The 11264-nt window shown below is 35.7% G+C and overlaps 3 protein-coding genes across 4 annotated transcripts; 1 reads left to right on the forward strand and 2 right to left on the reverse strand.

Annotated features, from left to right (window-relative positions):
- Positions 1-651: 651 nt before the first annotated feature.
- Positions 652-3031, forward strand: LOC105786001 (ABSCISIC ACID-INSENSITIVE 5-like protein 4). The gene is made up of 4 exons (XM_012612226.2): positions 652-1711; positions 1937-2008; positions 2307-2336; positions 2516-3031. The coding sequence occupies exons 1-4, from the start codon at positions 1031-1033 to the stop codon at positions 2594-2596; spliced, it is 864 nt and encodes a 287-aa protein (XP_012467680.1). The 5' UTR covers positions 652-1030; the 3' UTR covers positions 2597-3031.
- Positions 3032-3993: 962 nt separating this feature from the next.
- LOC105786000 (tubby-like F-box protein 8) lies at positions 3994-6970 on the reverse strand. Of its 2 annotated transcripts, none has more exons than XM_052634260.1 (6): positions 6690-6970; positions 6368-6447; positions 5583-6007; positions 5331-5418; positions 4840-4972; positions 3994-4764 (listed from the first exon to the last, which is right to left on the reverse strand). In XM_052634260.1, the coding sequence occupies exons 3-6, from the start codon at positions 5928-5930 to the stop codon at positions 4068-4070; spliced, it is 1266 nt and encodes a 421-aa protein (XP_052490220.1). In that variant the 5' UTR covers positions 5931-6007; positions 6368-6447; positions 6690-6970; the 3' UTR covers positions 3994-4067. The 2 variants fall into 2 exon arrangements, with proteins under 2 accessions (XP_052490220.1, XP_012467678.1); XM_012612224.2 differs by having other exon boundaries at positions 6564-6970.
- A 1337-nt stretch (positions 6971-8307) lies between these two features.
- Positions 8308-10867, reverse strand: LOC105786002 (WAT1-related protein At1g68170). The gene is made up of 7 exons (XM_012612227.2): positions 10452-10867; positions 10214-10273; positions 9606-9722; positions 9249-9498; positions 8935-9093; positions 8673-8824; positions 8308-8583 (listed from the first exon to the last, which is right to left on the reverse strand). The coding sequence occupies exons 1-7, from the start codon at positions 10643-10645 to the stop codon at positions 8370-8372; spliced, it is 1146 nt and encodes a 381-aa protein (XP_012467681.1). The 5' UTR covers positions 10646-10867; the 3' UTR covers positions 8308-8369.
- Between the last annotated feature and the right edge of the window lie 397 nt (positions 10868-11264).

Consider the following 11264-nt stretch of genomic DNA (forward strand, 5'->3'; position numbering starts at 1 on the left):
TTTCCTGAATCTTTTTTGGGCCACTGTATTTGGGCCTCTGTAGTTTGGTTTATTGCAGTTTGGGCCATATGGGTCTATTTGTAATCTGAACTGCTTTATTTTCTTCATGTAGGCCGGGCTGATTGAATAGAAACCTTAAGGTGGGTTTGGATGGGCGATTGGGTGCGGTGCGGTGCGTTTAGTTTACTTTTTGTCTCACGCTACAGTATCGCTACAGTATCTAATCTCACCGCCACCGCTGTTTTTACACTAACCCCAAGTAAACGTATCGCCCATCCAAGCTCACCCTAAGTCAGAAGTTAGCAACAAATACTGAAGCGAGCTAGTCTTCAGTTTTCATCCTTGAGAGATTTACAATCACTTATTTAATGTTGTTTACATATGATTTGTCGTAATATAGGTTTAATTCACTACTGATTAGGCTTGTAAGAAACCGTATAGTTGTGTCGGGACGGCAGAATCAAACTAAAGAAAAGAAGGGCAACCAAACGTTGTGTTGCCATTTCCAACAGCGCGTGTTCTGCACACTCTTTGAAGAAAAGTGTAAATAAAAAAGAGATGGTGCATGCATATGAAATAAAATACAAACGTGTAGTTGACAAATAAAATGGATTTCTTGGAAGTTAAGGCGTTAACTTTAATCTTTGGCGTCTTCTCTCCCATCCCTCAAACCACTGCCAAATTGCAACACTTTCCCTTCCTTCCTCTGTTTTATTTCTCTTTAAATTTTACTTTTTCTATCATTCAATTAAATAATAAAAATTTGCACATAAATAAAGTGGTGAGGTCACGTTATCCATCTCGTAGGTTCCTCTTCTTCCTTTCTATTTAAACTGTTGTGGTCACCCCCTCTGCTTTGTTCTGTTCTGCTCTCCTCTTCAACTTTTGCCTTTCTTTCATTTCTCAAACTAATTCCTTTATTTTCAAAGTCCTTTTTTTCCATCCAATCAGCGGAAATAAGAAGAAAAAAGATACACTGTGAGCAAAGGAGCGGAGAAAAAGCTGTGAAATATCCCGGGGGGGAAGCGTCATGGCGTCCTCTAAGGTGATAACGACAACGTCACAGACCAATCCTGATCTGCCACGTCAGCCATCTCTATGCCCTTCGCTCTCCACTCTCCTCGCCGACCTTCAGAACCAACAAAACAATCAAAACCAATCCCAGAACGGCCTTGGTTCCATGAACATGGACGATCTGTTGAAAAACATCTGCTCCTCCCCACCACCACCGCCACCTACTTCCGATTCACACCCGCAGTTTGCCGGCGTGTCCATCTCATGCGAAGGTAGTTTCTCGCTCCCGAAGGATGTGGCGAACAAGTCCGTCGACGAGGTTTGGAAGGACATCGTGGTCGGTGGCGACGATAAGAGACAGGGGAATCCACCGGTAGGTATGACTTTGGAGGATTTCTTGACGAAAGCTGGGGCGGTTAGGGAAGAGGATGTCAGGGGAGTTGTTAATCAGGTGGGAGTAGGTGCAGGGGTTTATCCTGTTGACCCGGCCGTTATCAACGGTGGTGGAAATCATTTTTCGGCGTTCGGAAACAGCGGTGGCGTTGATCATCAGAGGTTGGTGGCGGTGGCAGGTGGAGGCGCTAGAGGAAAGCGACGCGCCGTGGAGGCACCGCCTTTGGATAAAGCGACTCAGCAGAAACAGAGGCGGATGATAAAAAACAGAGAATCTGCAGCTAGATCCAGAGAACGCAAACAGGTCAGGCTTTCTTTTCTCAAAATCTGTTTGGTTGCCGAGAAAATGGAGAGAAATAGCACTTGGTTTAATGTCAATCCTATTAATTGCTTTTTCTTCCAACTTTAAAATCTCTATCCTGCAGTTGGACAGTTAATTCAAGTTATGATGTTGGAAGATAGATTTCCCCCCTTGAATTCGATAACTGATTACTTTCCCCTTTGTGCCGCTTTATTTGTTGATACATAGGCTTATACAGTTGAATTGGAATCACTGGTGACACAATTGGAAGAAGAAAAAGCCCGGTTGCTGAGAGAAGAGGTATATAGGCGGCAGTATATATGATCTTAGACCATAGTTTTGAAGAATTTCAGTTGCTGCTAAGCTTATTGATTAAAATTGCAATGTTGTCTAAATTATGCTAATAAACTGTTGAGATATTGAAATGATGTATGAAGCCTAGTATAATGAATCATATCATTACATGAGCTGAAACATTTGAGATTCCCCCCGCTTTCCTTTTTAGTCAAGTAGTTAATAGATACCATTCATATTGAAGAATGTCTGAATCATCATTATATGGATGTTTTCGTATTGATTTCTCGATTTACTTTTGCAGGCTGAGCTGAACAAGGCGAGGTTTAAGCAGGTATGCCTCTTCGTCTGACCATTTTAATTCCATTATTATGTTGCTTCAAATGCATAAATCTTGTAATAAAATGTTTTGAGTAGATCATTGGTTAATTTGGGTTTTAAATGATGACAAATGTATGGCATGAAAAATGACGCCATTGTTGGCAATTCTGATGCCTACATCTTGAAATACAGCTGATGGAGAACCTGGTCCCTGTTGTGGAGAAACGAAGACCACCTCGAGTTCTTAGGCGAGTTCATTCTATGCAATGGTAAATATAGTAGCTCATCTTCTTTTTTCATTAATGTAGATGACAAGGAGAAACAAAAAGCTTTGATAAAAGGAGTGGGGAAGTAGAAGTTTGTTGAAGCATTTGGGGCTTTGTTTTTTGGCATAGAATCCCATTACAGTTGAACTTATATACTTTTGGGTATTTTGCTAAGATAATGTAAATAAGACACAAGTTCATTTGTGTAAAGTATCTTATTCCCTGTAATTCTGTCGGATAGTAGGGCTGTGAACTGATCCTCTATACAAACATGTGGTGGTGAAATTCATGAGAATATTCGAAGTGGAAGTACTCGTGCTCACTGCCTTTGTTTTCTTTCATAATAAAAGCTGAGCATGGTGCCATTAACCGGTGTTTGTGCTAAAAATGTAATACAATTTAACGGATGTCAACAAATCAAGATTGTCAGTTTGTTTTTGTACTTTGTATGTCTTCATATTCTACCTGTAGTCGCATTGTACCCAGATTTAGACCAATAAAATTCGATTTAATTTAAAGAAACCCAAGAAAACTTCAAATTTTAAGTTAACTTCAAAACTGATTCAAGTTATTTTAATTCAAGTGGAGTTTTGTTTTTAATTTAATGCAAATACTCTTGATGATTTTAAAATAATTAAGCAAATTGGTGCGTCTAAACCAATCATATTTGTAAATGTATATATATGATATTAAAAGTTGTTTTAAAATTCTAAAGAATTATAAATATATATATATATAATTCAATTAAATTCTTCAAAATTTGGAAAAGGAATTCCTAAAATTACAAAAACTAAGAAAGTAATAAAATGACTAATGTATTTTAAAATAAAAATAATAAAATTTCCAAAGTTATTCAAAATGCAAATAATTCTAAAAATCTTAGAAATTTTCATTAAAATTTATAAAATATATAATATGAAAAAAAAACATTATAATTTTTTAAAAGTTCTCAAATGTGTTGCTTGAATTTTAATGAGATTGTCAATAATTTGACTTGTTTTTAGTTTAATTCTAATAAATTTATTCAATTTGACTCAAATTTTGAATATTCACTCAACTTAATTTACAAAAAACTGGATTAAATTTAGTTGGCAAAATAAGATTCAACTTACCCGATTGCCTGTCTGTTTTAGCACTTGTATGTATTTATACAGGTATATTTTAATATATCGTTTCAATGTTTTTATAATTATAATTTACTTTCTATTTCCATAATATCTAAATATGTTTCAATTATAGATCTACAAGTATGTTTATATGCAAATATAAATTTTATATTTATTAATTAAATTTAATAACTTATTAAATTATTTAAAAATAAAAAAGATTTAAGAGAAGTTGGCTTACAAGTTACAAGCAACCCCAAGACAAGGAAATGGCAAAAGCAAAGATGAAAATGGAGAATAGCAAAAAGAAGAGAGTTGAAAGATTTGTCATTCATCTTTTTATGTGTTCCGATGGTCACAAATTTTAGCATTTTATTCACAAGCTAATTTCGTGTCAAAGCTGCTGAGGCAGATTGCAAAAGCCTGAAATGCAGATAGGGGATATCGATAATCCATGGTGAACATATCTTTGCCAACCTTCCCAAACTGTAGGATTACCTTATCCATATCGGGTGGGGCAGGGCCACTGGATGCTGGTTGCGTGGCAGCGATCAACTGAAAGTTCTTAACGGACGCAACCGTTACCCGGCCGCGGAAATTCAGGCACCAACACTGTAATTGCTCATGCCATCGAGGGGCCTTGTTTTTGAGGATCAAGGGTCTCATATTCCCATCTCCATCATCTTTATGAGACACACCAACATCTGAAAACCGAGAGCTGCTAAACTCGACCGAATGATCAAGAGACTTAGAAAAGGAAATGCTCCTGAATGAGTCCTCCAAAGGGTGACGAAGAAGCTCTGGCTGGCCAGGGACTGAACCACCTACACCAAGAGCTGAGGCCGGAATAGAATGCATAATACAATGCATCTTCCGTGGGCCACGGGTACCAAGAACATTTAGTTCGTAACTAATCTGAGCTATGTTATAGCTGCCCGTAGGGACTTTAGGGGAAACTTTCTTGGAGTAAAATCTTCGACTCGTTCGGCCTGGTGGAGGCACATGAGAAGAGGCAGTATAGGTAGGCTGGGTATCGTATATTATGAATTTCGTGCCAAGGAAGTTTGACCTGAAACGGAAAAAGGAATTAGCTTACGGAAATGCTATATTTACAGTAAAATGTGAGTTCCATTCACATTCATACCTCAGCTTCCCGATGTAACTGCTGCTTGATCTTGAAATGTTGTCAGCATTCATAGAAATTATATACTCAGTGGAAGTAGTCCTGCGTGTCCTTTGTGCCGAAAGAAGGAATTTCCCATTTTCAACTAGTAAGGCTACAAAAGAGAGTAATAACATGAAAAATAGAGGTGAGTGTAGCCGGAAATAAGGTTGAAAAATTGAAAAGCAACGTAAGGCACATAAGCAGGCTGGTGGATGTAGATAGTCTTCTCTTGACTGCAAACCAGTTTCATATATATCGAATAATTTATCAAATAGTCATTAATGATACTCAGCCTATGTATTCAAGCACGAAATATACAGGTATGCAAACAAGTCGAATCACATTAAAATTACAGCATGCAATACTTCATGATACACATGCATTATCACAATAAGATTAATAACTTGATCAAATCTACGTTTAACAAAGGCAACTTAATTCAACAAATGGTTGCTGAGAATCATGCTTACCAGGGCTAAGACACAGAAAGAGGTGGTATGTCAGTTTCGATTTATCCCTTTTTATGAAACACTGGATAATCCCATCACGTGGCCCGGGCTGAAATGTCAAACAAGACAGTTAAAAGTTGCATTCTCAAGTTTTAAATATAGTAAGAATTGGTTACATGTTTCAGCATAATCTCCACATAAATGCAAAGATACAGAATTGCGGTAAATTTGAATTGGAAGGAGACTGATCTATGTTCAATCCAGTCATCCTACCTGCTTTAGAGACACCGGGAAAGTAAGCTTCCCGCAGAATTCAGGACTCTTAACAATGTCTTTGCAGATGACTCTCCATGATTGGCAAACTGAAGCACATGCGACAACACTCTTTCGTGCAGGCCATGTGCTCTCACTCTCTTCCAACCTCTTGATCACATCAGTAAGCAGCTCGGGAGGGAGATTAGCCCAACGGCCGTTCTGAATTACAAGCGGCTCATCATGCAGATCATGTAAAGCACCATGAGATTTTCCTCTATGATGCCCCACCAATCTAACATCAAAACTCCGCCTAGATAAGCTCCCAAAACTATCCCTCACATCACGAACTATGCTACGGAACGACATTTCTGGAGTCAGTTCAATTGCAATGCCGGTTGGGAAGATTTCTGATTATAATACTGTCGCTGATTATGTGCCAGTGGCTGCCCATAAAACAAACAACTCAGTTCCCACAATAAAGCAACAAGTTATGAAGAAAAGAGAATATAAAAGATGCCAAAGAGATAAAACCTAAGGCAAATGAAACCCCAGGAACCTAAATAGCCAGAAATTTAACCATCTAACAAGCAACAACCCATTTACGCAAGATCAAGTTTAAATCCTAGAGTCGTAGAACTAGGCACCTGTGATTATACTTGTAAAAAAGAACAATGTATATTTGATGACTTCAATATGTTCTCATCAAATATTTTCCATAAATGGGAGACTACAGAATTATCTCACCCAAAGATATAAGCTGCATACAATAAATTATGCAAGGAAAAAAGTAAAAAATAATTTACCTTCCAAAAATGAAGACCTCAATTTCAGAGATGAATCTAATCAAACCGACGTAGTTTTAGTCTCAGAACCCACCACAGATCTGCAAAAAGAAAAAAGATAAAAATTTGTAAACAAACCCAGATTAAAAAGAACAAAAAAAAAAAAGATTTTTAAGAAAAGTTTGACGAAGTAGGATGTGATCTGTGATATATCTACCTGAAAACATGCAGCGAATCCTAAAACAAGATCAAAGAAAACCCAGACAACTTTTCCACATAACAGAACGGTGGGAAAAAGGAAAAGGGGATCAAAGTCAGAACTAAACAGAGTTTTCTTACTTACTCTTTCTTCTCAACTTTTTCTCGCTATCAGACGAGGATTCCAGATTCATAACAAATTTAGCTGAGCAGCCAACAATTGAACATTTAAGGGGAAAACAACAATGAAAAAGGGTGATCTAATCTTTCAGTTCTGATTTTAGTTCTTAGGTGGTTGATGTGAATATTTTTAATAAAAAAAATGGGAAATAAATATCTTGATGCATCATGTCTGAGCTACAGAGCTGAAAAGCAGGCTCCAACCAACGACTAAATGCCCCCCTTTGACTTTTCCCATTGCGCTATCTGACCGTCGGAAACTGCTATGTCGTTTCTTGCATACTAAACAAAACAAATTAATTGAAGGATTTAATGCAACTTCTTCACTTCATTTCGTTGGTATTTGAATTTGGAAAGTAAAATTATATTTTTATTTTTAGAAATATAACATTTAATTTAAATTTTATAAGAAAATTAAAAGATATTAAAAATTTCAAAAAAAATAAAAATACAAAAGCAAAATTAAACATAATTAATGTGTTATAAAAATACAAAAACACAACAACATCATATTCTTCCAACTAGAGGTGTCTATGGAACAGATATGGTCGAGCTGAGACCTAATTTCAAAATATTTTTCAAGTCTAAACTATTTTCAAGCAATATTTTTATTTTTTAAATTAAATTTAGATTGGGTTGGACCGTACAGAAATCTTTGATCAAGCCTAACACTTGGACAAGTACACTTTCAACAAAATAATGTTACGGGAGACATAAATCTAACTCGTCAATACACAGTAACTCAATATTAACTACACTCAAACATTTTATATGTTAATTAATAGAAGCATTTAATTATAAAAGCATGAAGAAAGGATTAGATAAACATATGACTATCACCGAAAGCATTGATTAAGCACTTAATATTCATACTCAACATCAAATTCGAAGTCTCTCTTTTTAACTCCCAAACCAACGTGAAGAGAAAATGAAGAAATCTTGTTTTAAGGATTAAAATCCAAAGAACTGAAATCAAAGTTTATATCAATAAATTCTCAAGAACACAAGTTCCTCTTCTTCACACCAAAACCAACGGCATTATGGAAAAATGAAGAAGAAGCTTGGTTTTTTTTAGTAAGAAATAGATAGAAATTTGACTTACCAAACTGAAATGAAATCAAAAGTTGAAAATGAAATTGAGAGAAAATTTGGGAAAGTTTTGAGTAGAAAAACCAAAGCTATCGTGAAACAAAGTCTCTCATCGTTCCCTCCCTTGAAATTTTCCAAGTGGGTATTTTGCTTATATACCCTTGGACTAATTACCACAAAAGAACCTCCTCTCGTTCTAGTCCTCAGAATTTCCAACTCCTTAAAACCCTTGGGAATAATATATTCAATTGAGACCAAAATTATTTCGATACCCATTCTTTGAATCCTCTCAATTTAGTGGCTCTCCCACCACCTTGTATAGCTTAATTTTTGTATCAATTAAAACTTACACATAAATATTTTGTCACTTCACTTTAATCTAAAATTTTTAAGTAAAAAAGATTTAGATTTATTAGCATTAATAAGAATTAATTTAAAGTTGTAAAGTTGATATTATTTTATTGACAACTTAATTAAGAGTCATCGATTGATCATTTTGCCACAACATTGAATAAACATATACTGGGAAGTTTCTGCCATTTTTCACAATTGAATCCTATTTCATTGGTGAATCTTTACTCACAAAAACACTGTTGCCGTTGTTAGTAATACAAGTGTTGTTGTCTAAAGAAGAAGAAACAACAATCTCGATAGTTTTCTTTTCTGGAGAAGTGATTGATGCCACTAACTTATTCACCACCTTCGTCTCCTTGCCTTTTCCCCATAACACAACATAAAGTCCCATCACAATTAGCACTGCTCCAATTATGCTGTAATTGCACAAAAGAATTTCAAACGATTTTTTGTTTTATATATCCTATAACCAAATATTTTTGCATTATATATTACATTTACTTACCTTCCAAGGTAGAGCTTTTCTTCAAGAAATAATGAGCCTGCAAGGGCCACTAAGACCACCATTAAAGGGCTGAAAACAGACACATAAAGTGGACCTTTCATCCGCACACACCAAGAGACCACGCTAAACACTAGCCCTGATGCTAAAATTCCCTGCAACGAATAACAATGAATGAACAAAAACTCTCCAAATTCAGACATAAAGCTAAAACAACCCAATTACTTAATGATTTAGCTTCAATAATTACTGTAACTTCACAGACCGAGTAAGCAACAGTGAGAAGCCTAATATTCCAGCCTAATTTCCACTGACTCATGTCCTTTTCCATGCACAGTGCAAAGACAACTGCTTGTATGGTTCCGATGATGCATATCAATGCCGTGCTTGAGTAATAACACGGGTAGTTTTCGCTCATTTTAGCCTATAAAACAATCAAACTTCATGGCTTTAGATATAAAAAGGAATGTTGTATCAAAGAAGAAAACAAAAGAATTGCGTATACTTAAAAGGTCAAACTATGTTATAATCCATATATTATGTGTAAATTACAGACCCTGATGTAAATAATCAAATTACCTGAATGTTCAACCAAAGAGAGTAACTGATGCAGCTAGTGAGAGCTAGCAAAGCGCCCAACAGATGGTGGTTGGTAGATGGTGCATTTGAGGAGATAGGTCCATGAGAAAGAAGAAGGTGAAAATGGGTTGATCCCATATTAATTTGGAGTCCTTTGTAAAATGTGAGTAGCATTGCCCCACCTATTCCAATTACCGTTCCCAACACCTTTGCCCTCCCTGCCATTGTTCTAAAACCTAGCTTTTCCAATCTGTCATTAAATTGGGTATTGGACCCATCAAAGTTTTAATTAGCGCATTGGATGGCAAGCAGCATGCTTGAGTCAAAAGAAGCAAATATGTATGTATGTATGCATACCCCATAATGATGGCCATAATGAAAGTTATAGCTGGAGTGAGATTAGCCATGGCGGAAACAAAAGTCGCGGATGTCAAAGCCATGCTTTCTATATACAAATTTTGAGATAGCGTACCCCTGTAAAAATGCAAACAAATTAGACTAGAGATCAAACGCTATTCACTTTCAGCGCATCCATAATAGTAATTATTTGGAGAAACGTTCTGTGCTGAATTTTAAGAACGAAAGATCGTCGCCCGACGGCACTGGTCGCCTTGGGTGGGGATGCTTGCGGTGACTATCACATTGGATAGAGAATCCAGTTGAGAGAGAAATTGTATAAATGGGAAGTTCATCGTATGTATATTATATTAGAAAATTAACTTTGGAACGTTAATTAAATTTAATAAATTATGATAAATAAAATAATATTATTTTATTCAACTGTAAATCAACATGGAAAAAATTAATTCTGATGAAGCCATATATATATACCCCCACTACTATATTCCCAATCAACCCAACATCTTAATGCTTATTCTGAATAACCGCTACATTACCTCTTCATTTCATTCCAAAAGCAATGTTAGATTTGAAGTAAATAAACCTGGTAAAACAACTTTACTTACCCAAGTAACGCACAAAGAAATGCTTGAAGAAGTATAGTCCAAGTCAGTTTTGGCCTTTCCCTGCGCAACAACCATTGCAAAAACCAAAAGTGAATCATTACCATCTTATATAATTTCCTTCAATCAGTGTAAAAATCTCTGCTACTTGAATCTTGAAGAGTGAAAAAACCAAAGTTAAAAAATCTACTATTCTGATTATGCTTAGAAAGCTTGAAAAAATGAAGAAAAAGAGCGAAACCTGTCAACAAGGAGAGCAAGAGGAACCATAACAGCAGTGGCGAATAAGAATCTGTAAGCCACGATGATCCTTAAACTCATTCCATCATTTGCAGCCAATTTGTAAAGCACATTAACCCCAGCAAATATGACTTGAATCACCACCATCAACATTGCATGCTTTAGTCCATGCAAAATCTTAATAATCTCTCCCATTCTTTTTTTTTTAAAACAAAAACCACCCAAGTTGAAAGCAAGCTTTTTGTAGACAATCCTTGGTAAGTAGCTTAGCTAGGGTGACGGTTGTGTGGAAGGAAATGGAAGGTGAGAGATCGGAATTTATAAGCTATAAAAATTCACTGTATATATGTAGTGCCATTGCACGCGCTGTGTTTCCCCACTTTAAACGTAAGCCTTCACTTTGCTTTTCAACCCCTTTTTTTTTTTTTTCCTTCATTTGGTGCCCTTTTGCCAAGCTCCACCTTCCCTTATATGTCAAGCTTGGGAACTGGGATACCTAGCAATCTTTTTGTCAATTAGTAACGTTATCTATATTTTGTTGACACGCACTCTTTTTTCTAATTTTAAAAAAATGGTTAAATTTTAGTTTTTGTATTTTTTTAAGTTTAAATTTAAGATCAATCCCTGTAATTTAATTTTTAACATAATTTAACCTATATGCTTTTATAATATTATTAATTAATCCAAATAATCAATTTCGTTAACATTATAACACAATGGTCAAATTTCAATTTTGACCCTAGACTATGTTGAAGCTTATTATTTAATCTACATACTTCATTTTTGTATGATTTAGTCCCTCTACTTTTATAAT

Source organism: Gossypium raimondii, chromosome 1 (assembly GCF_025698545.1).
Source record: "Gossypium raimondii isolate GPD5lz chromosome 1, ASM2569854v1, whole genome shotgun sequence".
Lineage (NCBI taxonomy): Eukaryota > Viridiplantae > Streptophyta > Magnoliopsida > Malvales > Malvaceae > Gossypium > Gossypium raimondii.

Coding starts and splice junctions, on each gene's coding strand:
- LOC105786001 (XM_012612226.2), top strand. CDS start 1,031: ATGGCGTCCTCTAAGGTGATAACGACAACGTCACAGACCAATCCTGAT. Junction 1,712..1,936: donor GATCCAGAGAACGCAAACAG/GTCAGGCTTTCT, acceptor GTTGATACATAG/GCTTATACAGTTGAATTGGA. Junction 2,009..2,306: donor CCCGGTTGCTGAGAGAAGAG/GTATATAGGCGG, acceptor TTACTTTTGCAG/GCTGAGCTGAACAAGGCGAG.
- LOC105786000 (XM_052634260.1), bottom strand. CDS start 5,930: ATGTCGTTCCGTAGCATAGTTCGTGATGTGAGGGATAGTTTTGGGAGC. Junction 5,419..5,582: donor TCCCGGTGTCTCTAAAGCAG/GTAGGATGACTG, acceptor TTGACATTTCAG/CCCGGGCCACGTGATGGGAT. Junction 4,765..4,839: donor AGTTACATCGGGAAGCTGAG/GTATGAATGTGA, acceptor TTTCCGTTTCAG/GTCAAACTTCCTTGGCACGA.
- LOC105786002 (XM_012612227.2), bottom strand. CDS start 10,645: ATGGGAGAGATTATTAAGATTTTGCATGGACTAAAGCATGCAATGTTG. Junction 10,274..10,451: donor CTTGCTCTCCTTGTTGACAG/GTTTCGCTCTTT, acceptor GTTGTTGCGCAG/GGAAAGGCCAAAACTGACTT. Junction 8,584..8,672: donor GAAAAGCTCTACCTTGGAAG/GTAAGTAAATGT, acceptor GTGCAATTACAG/CATAATTGGAGCAGTGCTAA.